The 25,106-nt window shown below is 41.7% G+C and overlaps 1 protein-coding gene across 7 annotated transcripts in view; it reads right to left on the bottom strand.

Annotated features, from left to right (window-relative positions):
- Positions 1-25,106, bottom strand: part of RASAL2 (RAS protein activator like 2) — a 271,470-nt gene that overhangs the window by 61,418 nt on the left and 184,946 nt on the right. For all 7 annotated transcript variants that reach the window (XM_037145588.2, XM_037145589.2, XM_037145590.2 and 4 more), the window contains one exon: positions 4,856-4,962. In XM_037145588.2, the coding sequence (XP_037001483.2) occupies positions 4,856-4,962 (107 nt within the window). The remainder of the gene's footprint in view (positions 1-4,855; positions 4,963-25,106) is intronic.

Below are 25,106 nucleotides of genomic sequence, written 5' to 3'. Positions count from 1 at the left end.
AACAGTCAAAACTCAGACCTGCAGAAACTCTGTGAGCTTATACGATGTATGACGCCTGAATAACTGGACAGAGTCACGGAAACAAATAATTAATTAAAGAAAAGTCTCCCTCGTTTCACTTCCCAATATAAGTAGACATAATATATACTGTATACACAAAACACCAGAGCCCTGAATTCCAAACGCAACCTCAAATCTCTCTTTATTGAGGAAAAAAATGTAAGTTTTCTGCACAGGTACACTCGCTTATTCCAGATGATCCCTTCGTGGTTATCAAATGGTTGAGAAATCTAGTGGACCGGAGACCTCACCAGTAAATACCAAGAGAGTAAGTATAAGAGACACTCTACTCTGGTCCTTTGATAATTCATGCATATTTCGTTCACTGGCAATTATTTGGTAGGTGTTTACTATGTGCAATGCACCGTTTAGGCACTGAGGTAGCAGCGAAGATGCGTAAAAGAGGTATGCATTGTCTAATGAGGGACACACACCTATAAGCAAGTACTATTTTCGACCCACAGTTGGGAAACCCTGTATGCAAAGCGCTGACTTAAGACACACACAAAGTTTTAACTGTTGGGCGGCTGGTGCCCCTACCCCAGCACTGGTCAAGGGCCAACCACAATCACAATGGGAATTACCGTGGAGAAATGTGGGACAAGAGGGAGGAAGAGCAGAACAGCTATCACGCAAATCGCTGCTTTTTCTTATGGTTGATTCAAGTACAAATGCATTTAAATGTTCCTAAAAACCAAGTCATCACCTTAACCTGTAGGTTCAGCATCTATATAAGTTCCTTCTTTCATTTCTCATGTCCTTATTTTTAAACTTATTGACTCCGCTGTCTACCACTTGCATAAAGAGAGCTTAGACTAAGTAAGAGTCTAAGCCATCTTGCTATACTGGTTATCCATTTTACATTTTTAAAAATATGACCTTGGGGAATTAAGAGGCTACACAATGGTTTTGCCCCCCCCCCCAGTGGGGGGCTCACTGTTCCGGTTACACACCGTGGCTCATCTCTGCCTCACCCAGGAGTGGCCGGTCAGCTGGACGGCCTCCCCTGGGTCTCCCAGAAGCTGACCTATACTCTAGTGCTGTCAGCGGTGAGATGGGTGCTGGGCCGGCCCTATACCCAATGATGGCCCCTTACCCCCCACTCTGAGCACTGGCAAGAAGAAGAAAAGTCACTTGGGAAAGAGGCAAGTAATTTACCAATACTTCACAGTATTTATACAACTTGGTTTAGCTTTATGGGCCAAGACAAATATTTCAATAAACAAATCTCTAATGCTTTAGCAGCCAGCAAAATTTAGGTTAAGCTTGACAAACAAACCCACTCACTTACATCTTGTCCTAACTCACGTTCCCAGGCCTCTCTCCCGCCATTTTTTCCTATTCATGCTTTTCGATTCTCATTGAACCCTTTCCATGTTCCCTGATGCCATCAGTCACCTTATGAAGCGTGCCTTCCTCAAAGGCAGTTCCCTCAGCCTGGAATACTCTCCTTCCCTTGTCAATGACTTTCATTCAGCCTTTGAAATTCAGCGCAAACAGTGGCTCATGGCAAAGCCTTAGCAAACACGGTACGTTGTTAAAAACCTGTGTGACCATGTGTATCTGCCTCCTTATGAATCTGCCCCTTTTTCTGTCACTTGCTACCAGATTGTAAGCTCTCTGGGAGTAGCAACTTCTGGGTTCGTTTCTGTTCCCTAGCACCAAGTACAGTGCCAGGAAAGTGTCTATAACTGGTGAATCACCAACACTCTGCCCAGAGTAAGCTTTCAACAAGTGTGTCAGTAATTTCAGTCAAGGCTTGCTAAGATCTGATCATCCGCTCTGCTCCCAGTAAGCGTGAAAATGCCGCCAGGAAGAATAAGGCTGCTATGGGGAGCCTACTACTAACTCCCTTTTGGGTTCATTCAGCTGAGGAGCACTGAACCCGCTGTCCACCATGGTGAAGACACTTGAACTCTACCTAGAACCACAAGTACCTGTGCTTAAATCTCACTCCTGCCCCTTCCTCAAGGTGACATGGAAATGGCCATCTTTATGATACTGTGTAAGTAACTTAAAGTTAAGCATCTCAAAGTCTGGTTCCTTTCTGTACTGCTTTTCAGTATTTGGAGAGTCCATTTTGATATTAATTACAAAAGTATTTTGTGTTGATTTAAAAAAATACACATACTTCTTATTGCCCACGCATTTAAGTGATGTAAGTCACATTAGCTATTGGTGTTATGTGTAAATTAAAAAAAATACAGTGTATTTCCACAGACATCCAAGTACTGTGGTGCCTCATTTAGCCAGAATATTCTGGTTTCTCTCAGAAGAATATTAATTATTTATCCAGCCTTATCAAGGAATGAGGTACTTCACAAGGCAGATTTTTCTGATAGGTTTTTTTAAGCATCACATACCTTCAGGATTTTAAACACTCTCACTGGCTATATTTTACACAGTATAAATACTGTCACTGGATATACATTACACAGTATTGTACAGTCCACTTTTTAAAAAAGCCCAGAACGACAAATGCAGCCTCACTTCTTCTCGACGATTCAGGAGCATTGTTAACGTCAATTACTGCACTGTGCTCCGTCCATCCTGTAATGCGACCGTACCATTAAGGGCTATTGATGAATGTAAAGCTCTTTGCCTTTATCCTAAGTGGGTTCAGATTGTTTTTATGGCTCTGCAACCAGTGTTTTCTGATGGTTATTTTTCAAATGACTGTGCAGGCAAAGGCCTCCTCCTTCCCTTGAAGAGGTGGCGGAGGTGGTCGGGAGCCTCAGTGCTGAGCGAGGGGTCCGCCCGTGGGGCCGGTCTTTGTGTGCACGCGTTGTCGGTGTGTTACTTTTACTCGAGAGTCATTAGTCTCGGTGTGAAGGTAAACCTTAGATTACCTGTCAACTTATTGCTTAAGTTAAATAAAAATTGTTGGTCGTACTTAATTTGAATTGTTTAAAGCCCAGACATGAACTTCAGACTAAACTTAGAAGTACTTCAATGTTCCCATGTTGCAGAAGGATATTTTTTAGCTACTGACTTAAAAATTCTTTTAAAGCCTTCCCCATTCTATTCCAGCATGATGGCACGAAAACTTCACACTCTAGTTCAGTCCCTCTCTGCCAGACTCTGTATATGGACAGTTATTTTCAATCTCTGTTTCATCAGGAAAACAAGGACAGGGGAGAGGAAGCTTTCTTCATTCATTAAAAAGTTGTAAAGAACAGCAGCCATGCCTAGAGCACAGAGAAGTTTAGTAAAGGCATGGAATCTACTATTTTAAAGTTCCTGTCATAATTGGGTTAGAATATTAACCCAACATTTGCTTGTGATCTTTAAAAATGAAAAAAATTGTGAAAATTTGAAAAGGCACAGTAACAAGTATCCACGAACTTCAAGGTACTAGAATACAATAAGGAGAAATCTTGCTCCTTCAGGTTAATCCATAACGAAACATCATTTTAAGTTAACTTACTAGTGAATGCCTACTTGTATGTCTCTAAATATCAGTTCTATATAAAATGTCATCTCAACTTTAAAAAAATAGCACTGGATAAGTACATAGAGAAAGAATATAAAATATTAACTTGACTGAATTAAAAGAAAAAATCTCTATTTCCACAGAAAAATCAATTTCTATTTTATATTGATTTCCATTGTACCTACAATAATGACCAACTTTATGCAGGTCATTCTTGTCAAGTTTAAACACAATAAGCTAATAATACAATTGGATGTAACTATAGTTCTTGCTCAGTAAACAAAGAAAATGAATGAATGAATGAATGAAGACACGGGTTGCTCGGAGTTATACCAAAATGCTCCACACTAGGCCTGCAACTGGTGGTCAGCAGAGCTGACCCCTTAGAGACTTTCTACTTCAGCACCCTTTGAATTTAACACTGACTCTCAATACTACCTCGTCAGTTTAAGGAGTATTTTAAATGGGAGTATTTCTGCCAGGGTGTTTCTTAAGCACTTTAAGGATCATCTAAAAGATGACTTAAGCAAAGCACAGGCCAGACTTCATGATTAGAATTCACAATTGTTTAAATTCTCTGATTATATGCTTTGCAACTTTATAAGTCTCATCATTCTCTACTTATGTTCCAGCTCTAGGAACTTTAAAAGAAAAAAAAATCATACCCCATCCCTTAAAAGGAAGAAAAGAAAGAAAGAAAGAAAGAAAGAAAGAAAGAAAGAAAGAAAGAAAGAAAGAAGAAAGAAAGAAAAAATTTCTCACCAGTACCTTTATAAAACTATGATAGGTTTTGGCTAGTAACTTGGTAAAAGGTCATTCTGCAAAGATTTGCATTGTATAGTTCAGAGGAATTCGAATTTCATGTATTTACTTATATACAGGGTCTGGCACAAATAATCCCCCAGTTTTTACTACAAACTTTTCTTACAAAATCATAAGCATGTCACCTGTATGTCTCCAAATATCAGTTCTATATAAAACATAGAACTGATGTAACATAACACTATCACACTCAAGCACGCCCTAGGACATTTTAGGTGACGAGTTCCAGTGAAAACTATGAATTGTTACACCCATTTTACTGCCCGACCGACCACACTCGCGCAGGCCTTCCTTCCGCCGGACCCTGTGGGTTGGAACTGACCCACAAGTAAAAACGAAACTCCCTACAACCTAATGGGCCCTACACTGAGGGCAGCGGGCATGAGCCACAGTTAATAATCTACAGAAGTTGATAACCCGTCCTTCAACCTAAGCATTGTAAAGAAATTCTTGAGGAACAAAATGGTTACAGTCCTCCTCTCGAACTCTAAGAAGAAAGGAGAAAAGTGAAATTTCCTCTTGGAGAAGAGAAACGCTTACTGGGACTTTGAAGGGCGAGGTATATGCACTGTCCATGGAGCTGGGCTTCTCGGACGTGCTGGTCCCTGAGATGCTCCGTCTGCGGGGGGACCTTTCCGCTGGCACCTCTGGAAAAGAAGAGATGGAACGTCATTAAGAAGCCCACATTCCAGAGGTTTCTCATTGCAAAATTATTGGGGTTTTTCCTCCTCACAAAAAGTCGGTTTGCTTTAAAGGCACATTACATTCTACATCCACATCATGTCTCTCTTGATCTCAGTGGCATTTGAACTATCGAGACACTAGAAGGCAGTCACAGTTAAGAATCTGCTGTCGGGTGGCAGCGTAGGTCTTATCTGTGCACCTACAAGAAGTAATTTCCTCTGAGCTAAGTTTAATATCTGTAAGTTCACTCAATATTTGCCTCTCACAGGGTATGAATCTACGCCTCTATCTGTCAGCAGTACAGGAGTTAATAGAAATCTCTGACGATCTTGTGAACAGAACGTGGTCTAGTGAGGCTCATGGTGGGACGCTGCTTGCACAGAGGTCAAAGTTCAGCTCTGGGCAGATACAGCAATTCACCAGACTGCGAACCAAAGGGCTATGCAAAGACTGGAAGCTGCTGCCAGGAAGAAAGATCATGTATGCCTATGCAGACACAAAAATAGATCAGCTTCTCCTTGTTCTGGCAATATGACCTTATTAGGATCTTACTCTGGAATCCTAAATCTGTTCGAACTACTTAACGAGCTTCAGATTTTGCACACACTGTGATAATCTCAAACTTAATTACTATCCGCTACATTAAGGTTACAGTTTCTTTGGAGAGTGATAGATATATGCATATATATGCACATACACAAGCACACACAGATGAGAGACAGATACATAATTATACCTTTGTCACAACTGCTGCCCATCGCCACTTCAACTGACAGACATATAGGAATCCAGCTTCTCAGATAACATTAGATCATCTCAACATGGACAAGGAAAAACAAAACACATCCTAAAAAAAGTATTCTGTGTTATCTTCCAGATCTTAAAAAAATAAGGAGTGAGTCGTGACTCCGGAGACTGACATTTTGCTTCCCGCTGTTCTCCCTTTAAAAGACAGATGCAGCTTAAACTTCCATTTCTGGCCTCCTGGCCCCTGGGATCCGTGCTACTTCCACTTCAGAGAAAGCATTTTTTTTTTCCGCTCCCGCTCCCTCCCTGTGTCTTGCTCTCCCCCCTTCTCTCTACAGCTTGCAGAGAGAGTGAGCGAGAAAGAAACACACACGGCTGCGGCTGTTCAATCAATTGCTCCCGCTGCACATCCTCATTAGTGATTTTCAGGCTATTAGCAGACGCCCGACCACTGCCGCCCCCCAGTTACAGAGAATCTCACTGTGTTGCACTGATCTGCAGCGAGAAGAAAACACTTACTGAAATTTATAGTCAGTTAGTGCCAAAAGGACACCATTTTACACAGACCCAGGGACGCACATGAGCCAGTCCCTCCCACAGCTAACCGGCTGCAAGTGCTGACCCTATTACCATCTCTGCCTCTCAGAGACGGATTTGCTCTCCCTGACTAACATCTTCGCTGTGACATCTTGACTAGTGAGACGTAAGCCAACGTTCCTAATGACTGAGAGGCTGGTGCCACAGCGTCTCACAAGCCTGCAGTACAAGCAAGGTCCACACTGTACCTGTGCTTTAAAATCAGGACCAATAACTAACCGCGAATCTCTCGACTTCTTGCCAACCATCGGCGGTTGGTTAAATGAGCCTTAATGTAGAGAGTCATTTTCAGAAGAAGGCACACAGGATTTAGTGCACATTTCTAACAAATGGCAGTGTAAGGACCTAAAATTCATGGGAGTGGCACAAAGCACTGAATTTAAGCACATCAGTCGGTCGGACACACTGAACCGGACCATTGGACTTCGGGAACCTGACACTGAGGAGTGAGTATCGCAGTGGCGCAAGTCCCACGGGGGAGGAACGGGTGAGCACAGGTGCCGGGGGAGGTGAGGACAGCCTCATCCTCCCTCTGACAACTACCTCTAATTAGGAAGTATGGGAGACTATTACAATAAAATGTGTTTTTAATCTCTGAATAATTGATGGAGAAACAAAACTAGGAGAAAAAGAAGTTCCCTTAGTAAGGAAAGAATGGTCTAGTAAATAGTTTCCTTCGATTTGCAATGTTCTCACTAAGGACAAAAACTGAAACTTATTTCTTCACTTTCTTCCAAACATCAAATTCTAGTTTCCAGGCACATGAACTCATTAAGTAAACATATTTGAGTGCTTTTATCTATTTGGAAATTATAGGGGCTCAAATGGCCAACCCCATATCAATCTCTAACAAATACATTACTTCTTGTTGTTTTAATTGTGGATTCTCTTTCGGTATCATGAAAAAAAGAAAACTCCACAATTCTGGTGTAGCTTGAGTGTTACTGGGTTCAAAAGAAGAAATTAAATTATTCCAGAAGTGTGAGCAATTACACCCAAAGAGGGAAAAAAGAAAGGACACGAGGTAAGCTAAACAGACTAACGTAAGAGGAATCAGTCCATACTTCTTGCCTTGCTCAGCCCCCACAACAATGCAAGAAAGAGGAAAAAAGGCCATTTACTACCCAGGTTCTTTGGTCCTCAGAAGATTCATAACTATTTCGAAGCCGAAAGAAGACTATATACCCCGAGAACCAATGAATGTCCACGGAGAAAGAAAGCAGCAGCATTGGCAGGGGTGGAATGGAGAACGTGCTGGGTTAGTCCCAGGCAGGCCTGCGCACCCAACTGGTCCAGCTGCCCCAACCTGAAGTCTCGAAGCAGGAAGGAAAACTGCGACTATGCTCTTCAAGTTACATTTCTGCCGAGGTGGACGGGAACTCCACAGTTGTTCCAGTATAGGCCAGTTAGACAGCTTTCTCCCCCACGCCCCGGTCCTGCTACACGCTATCGCGCTATTCTCACCTGCTGTAAAAATTAATGTTCTTTCCCAGTCACAATATTTAATTATAGTCATTTTAAAATATGCTCGTTTTCTAAGGCTGAGACATATATTGTTTCAGTAGATAAAGGTCTGAAATGGTTTTGTTCACTTTCTCATCATCTAAAAATAGTATTTTTCATCTTCAGATTGAAAGAGCCTGGTTAAGTTGTAAATTTATCTCATCATTTCCTTTGCCGCTGGGTACGAGCTGAGATGAGGCGACAACGTATCATAATGAGAGATAACCTCCAGCCCGGCCCCGCGTAGAATGATGTATTGAATGGAGAGAGAACACCGGGTGCTTTTCTTAGCAGCACTGCTGACTGACTGCCCATGTGCCCTGGCGGGGGGCATTTCACCTTGCCCGCTGTGGTCTTCGTTAGCAAACTGGGTTACTCAGGCCAACCAGAGATCAAGACAAGATAATGAGCTCATATGCTTTGGTGCAGAATTAGCATTTTCAAAGAAAGGGGCTCTCTAAATACAAAGCATAGTATTGTGACGTCATTTCCTCAGCACATGATCTTCCTCTCTGTCAATGTGCTTTTTTTGAAAAGTGTGGCAAAGAAATTGACAACTGGATAATTACAGGGGCAAAGGCACTTCTGATAGAGGATGTGCCTGTTCGACAAACAGAACCCAACCTCTGCCTTGAGGACCTAGGAGTGTGTCCGTGGCCTTTAGTTACACGTATCAGGGAGCAGATGTCAAAAAGTGTGTCGTGGAGGGAAGAGAGGTAAGACAGCCTTAGGCCCTGGGGAGGGACAGTCGTTCGTTCCCCTACAGTGAGTACAGGGAAGAGGTGGAGAAGGTGGGTTGGAGTCAACACTGAGGGGGTGAGGCAGTCACCAGTGAGTTTCTAAGGGGAGGACTCTGCGGGCAGAGGGAAGCCAACGCCAGCTTCCAGGGTGAGTGAGAGCAGCCGGGAGGCCGGAGGGACCGGTGTGGGCGAGCAGGGACGAAGTGGTGGCAGACAGCCCGCAGGTCTGCACCGAAGAACTCGGCTCTTTGCTCTCAAAGGAACACCGCCTGGTGAAATGCACCTCCTGGCCCTTTCTTAATTGTTTCCTTTTCAGGATTTTGAATAATAAATAAATGTGATTGAACTAAGTCTGGAATATTGTGTTCGGAAAGCGAGTCAAGGGAAATGTTTATCATATATGTTTGCTAAGGCAGGAATGTTTAACTGAGGGATTAGGTTTCAAACCCCTCTGAAAATATCAAGAGAAACGTGTCTGTTATATAACATTATTATGGCCAAACGTGTAGAAGCATCAAATCAAATACATTCACTTTTTGTTCAATCATGTTTAACCAAAGTCCATATATCATCATGCCATAAATGCACATATGGAACATTCATGACACAGCTAACCATGTCATGGATTCTGCTGTCTACCACTTTTAAATCAAGTTACACTAGTTTTTTTTAAAAAGGTAGGTGAAATGATTCATACTTTTCAAAAGAGAAAATGATGTACTATAAAAGTTATTTAAGCACCCATTTTGCAAATAATCTATCTAGGGTGGAAATCTTGTCACGATAACTTCAGCCACTACAGAGTGTCTGTTATGTGCTAAGCCCTGGGCCTGATATCTGTCTGTGTGAGTCCCGGGGACAGCCCCGCGGCAGTGCCAATCACGGCACAATCACCGACGTGACAGTCATTTCAGAAAGTTCAACAGGAAAGATGAACAAAAGGTAGGAAGAGATGTATAAATTCTAATTTGGTGAATGGTGATGTGAGGAAGCAGAATACCCTGCTCATGCAACCTCCTCCAGTTAAGACCAAAAAACACCGTATGTGCACAGACGCAGCCGGTCTGGTGCATACTCGCACCACATGTCAAAATATTGCACATGAACAGCACCTGAACCAATTCCGTTGTCCAGAAGGATAAAATATGAAGGAATGTGAATGCTTTGCCAGTTAGAATTATTCACAGGTCCCTTTAATATTTTTGATATTACAGGTAGGAAACATGTGTTCTAATATTCTTAAAAGGGGAATTTTTCAGTTCACTTCAAAAACCTTTTTAAAAATCAATAACATTCTAACACGGCACGCTGAAAAAACTGAACAGACACTACGCTGTGCGTGCACCCACTGATGTCCCTGAAATTTCAGTGTGTGGTGTTGTTGTGAATGAGCCGACCTCACTGTCGTCTCCTTCCCTTCTGTGGTGTAAATTATGGTAAGAAAAAATGGGCGGTTCCCGTTCTTAATAAATGAGATGAGCAAACAACTCAGCTCTCCATGCTGTGAATTCTAAATTAGAAGAATTCTCCTTCCACAGGTGGCGCATAAGACATTTAAGAAAAGGAATAGCAAGGAAGGAACAGTACTAGGAAATGGGTTTGTACCTCTCCAGTAAAGAGGCATTTTAATTACAAATGCAAACTGTGAAAGAAAAAAGGCTTCATGGAAATGGAGTTGCATGCTTTTTGTTGGGGAACTCCTAAAAGTAATGGAAGCTTCCAGGGGCGGGTGGAGGAGAATTTTATAAAGGAAATGGGACAAGAACAGAGAAGAGACCGGCCCACACAGCACCTGGGGGGGTCATAGGCCCCACCCACCTGCCTGTCAGGGGGACGTCCTCCGCCACGTCCCCCTCACTGCGTCAGAGCCTGCACACTCACACTCACAACCGTTCAGCTGCTCTGAAACCCTAACCCCAGAGCCACTTAATCCGTCCAATTGGTGCCGCTCGGAGGCAGAGCTTCACTCAGATGGGAGAGCCCCTTCAGGCTGGCGCGCCCCAGACACTCCACACGTGCGCACCGCTGGTAAGTAAAGCAATGTGGTGCATTCTCAGCACGTACAGCCATCCCGTCTCCCCACCTTTTTTTCACTTCAACAAACTTATTCTCTATTATTATTATTTTTATTATAAATGTCTTCTGGTTAATATAATAGGGAACAGATTTCTCTCTGGTCAAGGATCTGAACACCCACAACTGTTCCATTTCTTCCGCTTAGGGCTTCACACGATGATACTGGACGGGATGGTAGAGAACAGTTTCAGCGCAAATAACAGTCTCAACCAGAAAGGCTCAGGAACAGCTCCAGGTTATGTGGTATCTTAAGTTTCAAGTACAAAGCATACCTCTGGGTCTTGGTCCTAACAACTGGGGGACTTAAAAATAATGGTGAAAACACAGCAGGGATAGGTACAATACCCAACGATTACTTCACAGTCCCGATTACGAGAAGAGTGTTATATGAGTTCTCTTCAATGCTGATCACAACCCTCTGGAATTGGGATCATCGCCCCCGTTTTACAGAAAGAAAACAGCAGACGTTCCGTGACTCTGCCCGTGTGCGTCCAGCTGGTGCAGGGCAGAGTTGGGACTAGAACCGTATGGTCTGGCTCTAGAGCCTCTACTATTGATCACCATGAGAGCTATCCTGTTCTACTTGTGTTTTGTATAATAGGCTGTAATGGAGAAAGGATAAGACAGGTAATCCTGGAGACCCCTCTTAACAGTAACTCAAAGAATTTTAACAATGGGCACACAATTCTTTATATTTTAAAAAGAGTTAAATCATACCCTCTAAGCAATAATTTACTGCAAACAAAGCTCGTCAAATAAAAGTTTTAATTCTGGGTTGCTGATACTAAGAAGGCTATTCTAGCTCAGTGAGGCAATGGGATAGAGACGCAGAAAGGTTATTAGCTTAATGTAATAGTGGAAAAATATGAAAAAAAAAAAACCCCAGGAAGCAAACTATCAAGAGCATCTGCTACTGATTCCTTGGATAAAAACGCAACAAAGAGCCCTCTAAGTTAAAGCTGCACTTAGGGCGAAGGAACTGGCGAAGCACAGAGGATTTTCGGGGTAGTGGAAACACTCTGTGTGATACTGCGATGATGGATACGTGCTGTACCTTTGTCTAAACCCAGAGCGTGTGCGGCATCGACGGGGACTCCCAGTGTTACATTATGGACCCTGGGCGACCACGGCGATGTCAGTGGAGACTCCCCATCTGTAACACATGCACCAGCCCAGCGGGGGTACTGCTAATAGGGGCGGCTGTGAAGGTCAGGCAAGGATGCATGGGCGCCCTCCCAACCTTCCTCTTAATGCGGCTGTCCATCCAAAACTGGAAAAAAGGAAATCTCTAACAGAAGTCTTGCCCTTCCATGCTCCTCGGTAATCTTTAGTACACCCAAATGAAGAGATACCTACTTAGGCCAATTCTATGAGAAAAAACTAGGTAAGAAGCATTACAATCTTGGGTTTTACAAAAAAACAACCTCTAAGTAACCAAAAAAGCACTGTTCAGCATAAAATGGCTGTTTTGAACATTTCGGTTTAGTTATTTATAAGATTTTCCTTTTAAAATATTTTTATTCATATTCACGGAGAGAGGAAGGGAGGAGAGAGAAAGAGAAATACTGATGTGTAAGGGAAACATTGGTTACCTTCTGCACGCCCCCAACCAGGGGCCTGGCCCACAACCCAGGCATGTGCCCTGACGGGGAATCGAACCAGAGAGCCTTCAGATCGCAGGATGACACCGATCCACTGAGCCACAGCAGTCAGGGCTATTTATAAGATTTTCTTAATCTCACAGTTTCATTTAGATGAGTCATATTTTGTCAACTCAAGAAGACAATTTCTTCTAATTTACAGATTTCTAATGCCTTTATTTAAACTTTTTCTAGAACTGACTTAATATGTTCTCGGGTTTGTATGTTTCACATATACTTGTGAGTTTCGTCTTTGATTTATTTATACCATGATTTCAGTATTCATCATTACAATCTTTAAAAAAGATTTGGTCCTTGATTATGCCAGGGCCTTGTAAGACTAGTTTGGGTTTTATCCTAAAGAGACTTTAATAGAAAGTATTAAAGCATACAAATATTTGAGCCCCTAATACAAAGAGGAGAAATTCACCATTTGCTGAGGACCAATTACGCACATGAAACAGTGTGAAAACAAATAATGTTTACACTGGACACCACTAACTGGTGGAGGAAATAGAAAAGTGGGGGGAGCCTGTGATGCTGACTTGTACCCCCTTCTGCCTCCAAACACTACCGAGTCTCTCTGTAAAAGGGTCTGTTGGTTTCCTTTAGTCCTCTTTATTTCCCCTACCTTCCTCCAGGACTTTTTATCATGTCATGCAGATGTGGGCAGGATCGTCCTAACTGATCTCACTGACTCCTGTCTCTCTCTGCTGAAAGCTATTCTGCTCCCCATTACTGGAGTGATCTCCCTAAAGAGTTACTTTCCTGATGGAGGTACCTCCCCTGGAGTTCTGAAGCCAGAGAGACACCGGGCCGGCCTTACACCGATGATCCCCGACATAGACTCACAGTCAAACCAGCCATGTGGGCCTCCTCGTTGATGATGAGGGTTTTTACTCATCTGCCACATCTTAGGTGACCTTCAATGCAAATTTCAACTCATCTACTTCCATAAAACCAGGCTTCATCACGAACACTTCCTTGATTCCCAATAAATACATTTACAAATTCATATTACTTGATCATGGGTTCTCCAGTTTGGGGTTCTGAGCTATATATTTCTCTCCGGTAGAGAGACCGTGGTCTTCTACACCACAGTCTCGTACTGTAAGATCTGAACGACAGTGATCTTGTCTGAATTTTCCAATGAAACAAATTTAAATAAATAAATAGAATTCTCTCAATTTTAAGTATTTTTCCCACAACGTTTTTATATACCATTCACACCCATTCTGGCTTGTCTGCAAGTATTAAAATGAAATAAAAAATAATAATTAGTAAATAAATTTGAACTAAACAATTAAAAAACAGTTCAGCATAGTCTGCACACCTTGCTTTCTGCTTTAATAAACATGTGACCATACAGAATTGCCATTTTTGTTAACAATTTCATATGGTTTAACCTAATACATAAAATTATGAATAAATTTTCTAGTTACCTGTAATTCACATGTGGAATTAAAGCATACCATCTAATTAATCATCTTTATGCACACTAACTTGAATCTTCAGCTGTAATTAAGATTCTGGTAAATAAGCATCATGGGAGATTAGGTTTAAAAGTTCTGAGGGTTTTTCCTCCTATGTGTCATTTTATCTGAAAATTCACAAATTTCCAGGTTTTATTAGGAAACCCATTTAAATTAATCCAATATAAGTCCTGATATCTTCTTATTCATTTCCTTTTTTCTGTAGATATGTATTTGGCTTTATTTCCTTTAGTTTTTAATTGCACATCCTTATGAGAAAAATTTTTGAAAACTTCTTTCTCTTTTCTAAGGAAAGCCCCAAACAATGATGTAAGACGCAAAAGTTTTACGGGAACTATGACCACGTGTGAGATTGAACATGAATTCAGTAGATGTACTCAGGGGTCAGCATGAATCTTGGAGATTTTATTTTACAGTTTAGATACTAGAATGCCAATTCATTCATTTACAATGAAAAACTGACTTTATCACTGATGAGAAATTTTAATTCAGGTGTGATTCGGCACTGGGTCTTTTTTCGAAGTCAAGCTTTCTGAGAAATTAAACTATTATCAGCAGTAGATTTTAAACTATTGATTCAATTACTTGAATGGTTGTAAATAGCAGGGCTTCTTACATTTTTTATTTCTTATATAGTCAATTTTGATAAATTACATCTTTCTTTAAAATATCCACTTCTTTACATTTAAAAAACTTTCAGTGCATCACCATAAAGTTTTTCATTAGACCTTCTTCTATTTTTCAAGTCTCTGATTTTCTGTAATGATGTCCCGTTTTCCATCCTAATATCAATTATTTGTGCTTTCTCTTTTCTCTTGAACAAATCTTGATGGCATTTATCTATTTTCATTGGAGAAATAACTTTTAAGAAACCACTCTTGGCTTTATTGATTTTATTACATTTATTTGTTTTCCATTTCATTATCATCTGATGTTATCTCCATTATTTCTTTCCCTAAATTTTGGGTTTATTCTTTCACATTCTAACTTGTTGAGTTAAATATTTAATTACCTCATTAATTCTCAACCTTTCTCTTTTTCAATATGAAAGATTAAGGACTACAAGTTTCACCTAATAACTATTTTAGCAATATCCTACAGGTTTTGATATATACTATTTTCAGAATGTTCAGTTTTAAGTATTTTATAATTTCCATTATTATTTCTCCTTGGGCTAAAGAATTATATATAAATAAGTTGAAAAGTTTCCCAAAGTGAAGGTTTTTAAAGTATATTTTTTGTTACTAATTTCTAACGTAAGTTCAACTATGATCAAGAAAATGCTTTCTGTATGGTACAGACTTAAAAATTTGTTGAGATTTGGTTATACTTCGGTCTCCTGTCAGTTTCCACAAAGATTTTATATATGCTAATGTAGGCTATATCCTTGCTGGACTCAGGATTCTATACATGTCCATTAACCGAAGGTTTTTGTATTACTTATTGTATTTTTGTATCTTTTGTAGGCTTATTTGTTTTAATAGGATTGTAGATTAATATTTCTAATTTTCAGTCAATTTTTGCCTTATAAATTTTGAGGCTTTGTTATTAGGTACATATGAGATTGCTGTATCTTTCTAGTGATTTCTACATTTTATCATTATTCAGAGACCTTAGTTCCTAGTAATGCCTTTTTCAAGTTCCATTCTATCTCATTTTCATGGCTTGCTAGCTGTCTTTTCATTAGTGTTTGTCTAATAAATCTTTCCCCAAACCTTTTATTTTTAATCCTCCTGAATCCTTGTGTGCCTCTCATTTACAGCACTTAAAACAAACAAACAAAGAGTCTGACAATCTTAACCTTTTAACAATTTCATATATTCTGCTTTCTGATATAGTTGGATTTTATTCTTACCATCTTACTGTTTTCTATTTACTTTTCTTTGTTTTTCTGGTTTTCTTTCTTTTCTCAGATCAGGTTTTAAAAATTCATTTTTCCCTTCCATTGCTTTTGAAATTATGTACTCAATTTCTATTCTTTTAATCGTGTTCTTAACATTGTAACACACACATGGAAAGTCTAGAGCTAATTCTGATCTCTAGCCTTCTCTTGAATAATTTCACAATTTTAGGGCGCTCCAATTCCAATGACCCCCCCCCTTTCTATCTCTGACAGTCCTGCTGTCCCCTGGTTTAGTTTAACCTTACCAGAACTGGGGTATGAATTCTTGGGGATTTTCATCCTCCTCACTACCCCCACCCGTCCAGACTAAGATAAGTGATATTTGTCAATTTCCTTTTTTTTTTATCATTGAGCACATTTTTTTTTTATTTTCATTTTCACTCATCAAGGGAGCCAGTCCTATGGGGAACAATGGAGTGGGGCTTTCGGTTCTAATTCCTCACTCTGTTTACACCTGAGGTGCATTTCCTACCTTGCGCCTATGAAAACTTAACCTTCGGCAACTCGGAGACTAGCAAATGCCACCAGGACAATTTGCTACCTGGATTTTTAGTTGCTTCCCGTTTTTGCTTCCCCGGGATTTCCTTCCCTTCCCAAGAGGAAAGTTCAGCCATTTGGTTTAAAGTGTTTGTTTCATTAATAGGACATTTCTAACATTTTCTGTATAATTTTTCATATCTAGCCTGCCATATCGCCAGAAATGGGGATTTTAATTTTTGAATATGCTTTCTCCTGATGTTAGGTATAATTTTAGGAATCAAAGAATAGTCATCAATACCAAATGATTAACTGTAGTCAGTGCAGTCAGTTAGAAACTTAGAAATATTTAGGCTCTGTCAAAATTACATTCTTTTATAAAATATCCCATCGGTTAAATAATCTCACTTAATGAAATAAAATAAACTCACTTAAGTTCAGCTTAGAAAATGTGAAGTAGAACAAAAAATATTTGTTGAGTCTCTTCCGTCTTAGTCTTGAGTTCGGGAAACCCAATGATAATCTACTGAATAAAAACGGCGAATGTGGCCAATGTACCTTAAATGGCACTTGCAGACACGAGACTAGAGGACAGTAGCAGAGAAGGTGGAGGAGGAGTGAAACTGATACAGCAATTTGGATAATTGTGAAAATGGCTGAATCTCAAACTTTTGGGTATCTGAATAGCATTTATTCATTAAAAACAGTATTTACCAAGCACCTATTCAGTGCTATTCTGGAAAATCCCAAAATATCCAGAGCAGATCTCTGTGATGGAGTAGCAGGGGAATGCCAGGCGGGGACCCAAGTAACCACCTACCGTGCAGGACTGGGTAAGAGAAATGTCGTGAGGTACAGTGGCTGCTACATTCTTCATCTTCCTTACTTTTCGTTGCTAAACCTCTGCACACATCTTTGATTCCTGTATAAGGAATTCTCCCCTCAAAAGCTTAAGTCTGTGTACGCTTAATCCCACCCTCGCCCCCCAACCTGTGAAACATTTTGTTCTCTGAGTTATTCTCCTTTTTTGTAGGTTCCATATCTTGCTCCCTCTCCTCTACCAAAAATACACACAAGTCTCTTCATTTTTTTAAAAGATGCCTTTTCTCTTCTATCAGTCACAGATTTCTCCAGGCCCATACTTTGTGGCCTTCACTGTTACACCATCCGCTGTCCTTCTCAATATAATAAAACCTGCGTCTCTTCCCTCAACGCTAATGAATGAACCGCACTGGCGGTTTCACAGGCCAGCGGGAGTCCGCTCATTGTCAAATCCAGTGAGTGGTCTTTCCTGCCTTCCCTTTGGCTTTTCTAACCACTGACCCTGTTGACCGCCACGCTGACCGCTCTGCCTTAGCACCTGCCATGCACATCACACTACTCTGGCTTCCCTCCTACCATCACGTCCTTCCCTCTGCACTTCCTCGGCTTCTCCACCCGCCCTGCCCCACCGCTGGTGAGTCAAGGTTCAGTCCCTGCCCTGTTTCTTCTTGACAGGCTCTCATAGTCGATCACCTATTCCTGCTCAGAGCTCCAACTCTGTATTTTCCAGATGGCTCTCACGTGTTGCTCTCGATGACGTTATTTCTAACCATCAGAACTGTATCTCAGTCCAGCTGCGTACCAGTAACCTCGTACTCACCATATCTAAGTAGAACTCATCTTCTTCCCTCAAAAACTGGGTCCCTTTAACGACTCCTCTAATTTTGTTAATAGTACTGTCATCCGCCCAGGTTCAAAAGCAGTCTTTGCCTCTGTATGTTTCCTATTCCTCCAATCTGTCGTCGTTGCTGCTGATAAGACTCTGTGTAACCTGTCCACCTTTTCATCTTCTTCTGAGCTGCACAAATTTCCATCTGTACATAAGGTGTGTTAGGAGCCAAAAAGTCAGAGGATTGAGGCCCTGAGGTGCACACATTTGCAATCTAGTTATAATAATAAATAAGTAAACTGCTATTTGTAATACGAAGGATTAAGTGTTAAAATAGAGGCGCTGATTTCAGATCTGGGGTACTATAGCGGCATTCAAGGTTTAACTGCTCCTAGTCCCTTCCCCCATTGGGACACTTTCAGATATGCCTTCCTAAAAAGGTGTTTTGACCATGTCTTTTTCTTGCTCAAGAATCTTTAATTCGGAGTTCCCAACTGCTTCCAGGATAAAAGAGTTACTCGCTAGCCTGCCATGAAAGTCCTACATAGCGAGCCACCAAATATCCTTCAAGCATCATCTCTCATTACTTCTTCACAAATCAGTTTCCTCACTGAACACGAACATTAATTTAATATTCCTCATGGCACTCCTTTCATACAGAAAACACTGTTCCCATAAAAACCTACTCTGTCTTTTAAGTTTCAGATTAAATCCTACCTCAGTAAAGCAATCTCTAGCATCCCTAATCAAAAATGATGCTTTCCTTCAAATTCCCAAAGCAAGTTCTGCCTGGATACATCACTTCACAATCACGTACTGCCTTATTTTATTTTATTATTGCCATTCACTTTCTCGCTTAATTGTACATAATTTGTGTTTTCTCTCCAACCAAATTCTGCTTTGCACAGGCAGCTTTATCTTACGCTTCCTTGTATCCAGCCCCAGTACCAAGCACAGTCCACCTGTTCATAAGCATGACGTGAAACAGGGTAGGGCCTGGGCAAGTTCCGTTTGGGTGAAGGGACACCGCTGATGGAGAAAACAGCGCATGAAAATGTAGGAAAGGGTGATGCTTGCCCCAAATATGGAAAGTTAATCGGTTTGATGGAATGAAGTCCTCTCCACCCAAGCGAACACTGGGATGTCAGATCCAAGGGTCGGAATAAGTTCCAGGGTGAGGTGTTTCAACTTAATTTGAGAGGTGACGAGGGAACCACAGAAGGTTTTAGACTAAAGCGCGGGGCACGGCTTTATGAAGTCTTGCCAAATCAGCAGTGCACTAAATGAACGGGAAGGCCCGAATGTCGGCTAAGTGGTCCTGCCCGAAAGTGATGCAGTGAAGCCCCACCAACACAGCGTGGGTTTCCTGCGTCCCTTCTCCTGGAGAGAAGTCTGCCATGCAACTCCTGGGCAAAGAAAGCCCAGTTCAGTAGGTTCTCTGACACAACGTCTCCTTTGGTTCTGCTTATCCTGGAGTCACCCTAGAGCACATTCAGTGTTCTTATTTTTCTCTTAGCACCTTCACTGGGAAAAGCATGTCCTTACTAATGGTAACTAAATCAGCAAATGACTCATCACAGGGATTCTGCTTAATCCTCAAGCTGTTACAAGCTGTAACAGTGATAGTTTTGCTTCTTGTTTCTCTAGAGGACTTCAGTAAATTCCTGTTTATCCACAGAAGGAGGCGTTAGCTACTCGTGGTCAGGAGTAGCTTCAATCCCCAAAGTAAGACCTGCTGGCACCCAGGGCTCAGCCCTGCCCCAGCAGAACGTGGGCCACCCAGCTCTCCACTCGCTCAGTAGCTGACTGTCTCATTAGAGCCCCAGAGCAGAATCATGGCTCCGACATACCTGTGTTCCATCTGCTACATATGCCAAGGTTTTCTCGCACTAGGTGGGTAATGTGTAGGAACCTGCATTTTTCTTCCAAGCATGGTCTAACGCCCTTTGACTTTATTACCTCCATCTGCGGCTAAAGAGGGATTTACTGATTCTCCTAAACAGAGGACGGGAGTAGAGCCAGGAAGGGGCACAGACCGTAGTACTTTTTATTTGCCCCTCTCTATTTACTTGACCGAATTGTTTCTAAGCATAGTGGGGTAATGGCTAAAAAAATTTTTTTAAAGAAATAAATACATTGATCTTGAGGGAACTAATGAGAAATTATTAAAAAGTATCACGCAAGAGCACGAAAAGATGTTTAGTGATGACTCTGCCTTGCTTTCCCATGATGCTGCGGGGTCTAAGTGGTTGGTTTCGCTCAGAGATATTTGTATTTGCTTTTTCTCTCTGATGCTTTTCTATGAGGCTGGGGGGAGGGGAATGGGGAGCAAGTGGAATAACACAGGCTTCAGAGCAATGAGGAGTTAAGAAGTACACACATTTCTTGAAGTCACTCAAACGCCCAAGACATGTGAATCAAGAGTAGGATTAATACCTAAACATGTGTGCCTGGGCCTTTGCAGACCTGATTAGGATGACCCTTTCCATCTAAACTGTATGGAAAAATAAATCATCACGAAATGTTAGGACTGACAATATAACTGAGTTAAGTAAAACAGACCAGACACTTATGCTAAGTATAATAAAAACAATTTAAAAAGGTACAGATGTCTTCTGGGGTGGCAGAAGACGACAGGTCACAGAGGATATTCATGAGGGATAAATTAGAAAACCATGAATTCTGCCTACTATGATAAAAGTACACTTATACTTAGGGAAATATAGTATGAGGTAAATCACATTTATAAATAAGATACATTCAAAGACAATCATTAATCTAACAAATGTATTCACAAAATAAGATTTTATAAGTATCCGGCTCTCCTACTGCATTTAAGATACAAATGGATTTATAATCTAACTTTCCTAGGAATTTGTTTATTATGCCAACAATTCCATGATCAATAACTGCTTCACTTAAGAAATTTATCGGAAAGCATCTGTAGATGTGAAGTTAAGGTCATGGCTGGTCCAGGTGTCCTATTTTACATACTCTGTAGAAATCTTCCAGATGAACAGTACAGATACTTCACACCTTGCGTAAAAGCTACTTCTTAAACCGTACGTTGGCTTTCCCTGCAAACAAAGCCTCCACCACCCCTCTCGAATGACCAGCCTCGCCATCACCGTATTAAGAGTTACAGTGAAACAATAACCTATTTCGGCTAGCAGAAGTTGTCTCAATCGCACTAACAGCTGCCCAGATGACAGGCTAAGCCTTGCACGGAGCTGGCACCCTTTGTTAAAGCAAAGCAAACTGTCTCTTACTCCTCCTGGCCAGCGTTGCTGGCACTATTGCTACAGCCATAAGCAAAACCTGAACATACTCTCTCCATTCCTCTGCCCCTCCTTTAGAAACCCGTAAGTGGGTTTTGGAAAATGTGGGGTCTTACTCCCCAAAGTCAGAGAGGCGCAGACAACAAAGGGTTAAAAGAACAAGCGGAGCCCTACCGTACCCAGAAATGACAGGAGGCTCTTCTCCTCTTCGGTGCTACTATCCAGCCACTCGGCCACATCGCCGGGTGAAAGGAGACTCATCCTCCAGCCAGAAAACTTTTCCATACAGAGCACAATGACTGAATGATGGAGCGGGAAAGGAAAGACACCGAGGCTAGGTTCTTGGGGGTATAACACTTAAACTGCGAGGCAGGCTGGAGTAATGAAAGAGAAAATGCGATCCTCCCTCCACTCTGAATTCTGTCTCTGTGACATCAATCTGAGCCAGCGTGGGGAGGGGAAGGAAATGGAGAGGGTTAAAAGAGGGTGATAGAAGAGAAGAAAAGAGAGATTTGTCCTGTCTCCTGGAGTTAAGCTTCAGCCTGAAAGAGAAAGCCAGGATAAAATTGAATAATGATTTGTGTTTAATGACAGGAGAGAGAGGGAAGGAAAATAAAGAAGAAAGATACTCAAAGAAAAAGGAACAGGTTCCTACGCTGAGGCAGCCTAGATAACGGGGCAGCACAATAGCTAATCAGTTAAGTAAAGCGTATCATCAAACAGAAACAAAGGCAAAAGAACAAATTCAGCATTTTGTTTTGTTCTGAGAAGAAAGGTTTCCGAATTTCCTTTCAGTCAGCCTAGAGACCTGCTGCCTCCTAACCCCTTCCTGCTTTAGCGATTTCAACGGCATCCCAGCCCCCTGGACGGAGATTTCCTGCAAGCCGCAAGCCCAGGCAGGTTGATAAATCTGTGAATAGGAAGCTCTCATCCCTCCTTTCTCCTCCTCCTCCTCCTCCATTCCTCCCCCCACCTCGCATGGCGACTGCATTGATCGACAATAATGGAATCTGTAACTGACTGCCAACAGCAACATTAAGGATATTACAAGTCCACTTCATAAGAATTCGAGCCGGTGGTCGGAACTTGGGGGCAACTCTGGGCTTCTAGTCAATAGCTCTGCCTTTCTTAGCGAGAACGAAAAGAGGAGGCGGGAGAGGGAGCAGGAGCGAGCAAGTGGGAGCTGGAATTGGAAGGGGCGAGTGGGGCTCCCTTGTTGGGCTGCAGGCTCACACAGAGATCCACCAATGAAGCGAGTGGCTGTCCTTCGACCCCAGCCACTCACACTGTGACCGTGAAGCAGTCAGAATCGGGTGGGTTTTGAAAACAGGATTTACCGTACATTACCTATTTACACAGTTTAACGTTATTCCACAGGCTGGGCTTACACCTTATTAACAGGCGGAGGAAAATAAAGCAGAAGACGGGTATTCACAGACACATGAATCACTGACATCTCTGTTCTCCGGAGACTGCTTAGGTTTGCTGCTGTAAGAAAATCCGCACTCTTAAAAAGGTGGGGTGCTTTTTGCATTAGCAAAACAGTAGCTTTGTTTCCACTAATCTGCTCTTTCTTTCTATTGTAGTAGTCTGACTGCAGCGAGGGAATTCTCACTGCGCAGGAGTTACTACCCCACACATCCTGAATCCGTATCCACCTCTCTGCGCTCACATCACTGCTCTTCACCTGGACTGTGTTCACTCCGACTGTACGTTCCCTGAGGACACAGCAGACACTGTTCTATATTCGTGTTGGTAACCCCGTGGCCAGAGCAGTGCCTGGCACTCAGAAGGACTTCAATGTGCACTGAAGTTCTGCTTGGCTGCTCTCGAAGTCTGAACGGCTTCAACATTGGCAGGAGGTATGAGGCTGAGTATTTTTGAATCTCTTTTTAAGATTAGTCATTTTGACAGTGACTTAAAAGCAGTTGGAGAAATAGCACCGACTGAGAAAATAGAAAGTGTAAAAAAGTATTATGAATTCATAATATTTAAATAGATCTTTTATTATTCAGAATAACTACATAAAATTGAAAAGTAGTGATAAATATGTATCAAAGACACTTGTCAAAATCCGCAGACTGTGCCTGTTTAGCACCTACGCAGGTCACCTATGCAGGGCGCGATGACCCCTTTGTAATAAGTAACTTTATGACGAACAGCACCTGTAGTTCCCAGACTGAAGCCAGTGGCCTAGAGCATCAAGTCCAAACTTCCTGTTGTGAAGCGGCTCCTTGCCCTCTCTTGGGAGGGGCCCCCAGACTTGTGGGGCGCAGCCACGCTGTACTACTGACCTGGCTCCCAGACCTTGGCGGTTTCACCAAATGTAACATACACAAGGGCAGGACAAAGTCACCTGTCCTGTTCACTGGTGTATCCCCACTGTCTAGTGCACTATCTGGCCACAGTAGGTGCTCCAAACTTTTCATCGACTTTGGCATCTCCTGTGAAGTACCATTCTTCCCACCATATATACCTGCAGATACAGAGCTGATCCATAGAGACTCAGATACTACCTCTCCAGGTCTCCCCTGACTTTCTCGGTGGGGGGGGTGGTTCTTTTTTGTTCCTTGTTTAATGGTGCCCTGGTGTGCTGACTGGGAACGATTACTTGTGACCCGTGCTCAATCATGAGCGAGCCAGGGCGAAAGATGGCTTTCTCATCCATACTTTTTGTTATTGCTCCTATTACTTGATTGAAATTATTTGTTTACAGAATGATTTCCCCCACTATAGCTTGTGCCTATAGAAGGCGAAAACTGTTCTACTAATTAAAAAATGGTTTTTAATGCCTAGTGGATGATTAATAAATGCCTATTGAATGATACACTTGTGAAAGTGAGATTGTGATTCTATATACTAAATATACTAATAGTATATTTAATTAGTAAAATTATAATTATATACTATAATTAGTATACTAATTATATACTAAATTCTAGATTAATGCTAAAGAGTCCCATATATTCCTTTTTAAAAAATATTTTATTTATTTATTTTTACAGAGAGGGGAAGGTAGAAAGAGAGGGAGAGAAACATTGATGTGAGAAACGTCAAAGAAGGAAGGAAGGAAGGGAGGGAGGGAGGGAGGGAGGGAGGGAGGGAGGGAGGGAAGGAAGGAAGGAAGGAAGGAAGGAAGGAAGGAAGGAAGGAAGGAAGGAAGGAAGATTGGCTGTCTCCTGTACATGCCCAGACAGGGGACCGCATCTGCAACCCAGGCATGTGCCCTGACTAGGAATCGAACTGGTGACCTTTCGCTTTGCGGTATAATGCCCAAGCAACTGAGCCACACCATCAGGGCCCATATAGTCTTGATGTGAGGAACCATACTGTCAGTCCCAAAATCAAAAACCAAAACAAAACATGGTTATAGAAAAAAATATTTTAACAAAGGCAAGGCAGTATAGACAGAAAAATATCATCAGAATAACCCAGTACCATAAATCTGCCTTTTGTAAACAGAGCGAGCAAATGAGGGACCCGAGAAAAAGTTCTAATACATAATCCATAAGCATCACACTGTTTTTTCCCTGCTTACAATCAGAACTGAGCATAAAAGCAGAAATTAGCCCTTGTGTAAATTTTTTCTTAAAGATAAAGCAATGAAACTTCCCTGGAGATGTAACCATTCTACAGTAAGCTATACATTTTGCTACCATATGAGTCAAGGGCATCAAAATACTGTGAGCAGAACTGTTAGAAATAATGTTTGACCATAATCTTCCCACCAAACGACTGAATCCCATCCGTTGTGGTGGTTTATCATGTGACTTACGTGTGATAAGTACTTATTAACATGTACTTTATTCTTTGTTTTCCTACAAGCATTGTAAGTATCTGGAAAATATTTGGTAATAGGAATATGCTGAACATTCCTGATTTCTGTTACAGCCTGTCCTTACACTTTCAGATTTGCTCATCTGATGACAGGAGGGGCAGCAGGTGCCAAGCCCTGTGCTGAGCCTTGGAAGGCAGCTGCGAACAGGAGACAGAATCTCCGCG

This window comes from Artibeus jamaicensis, unplaced genomic scaffold (assembly GCF_021234435.1).
Source record: "Artibeus jamaicensis isolate MK-2021 breed Jamaican fruit bat unplaced genomic scaffold, CSHL_Jam_final contig_327, whole genome shotgun sequence".
NCBI classification, from domain to species: domain Eukaryota; kingdom Metazoa; phylum Chordata; class Mammalia; order Chiroptera; family Phyllostomidae; genus Artibeus; species Artibeus jamaicensis.
This window is presented reverse-complemented; position numbering and strand designations above follow the sequence as displayed.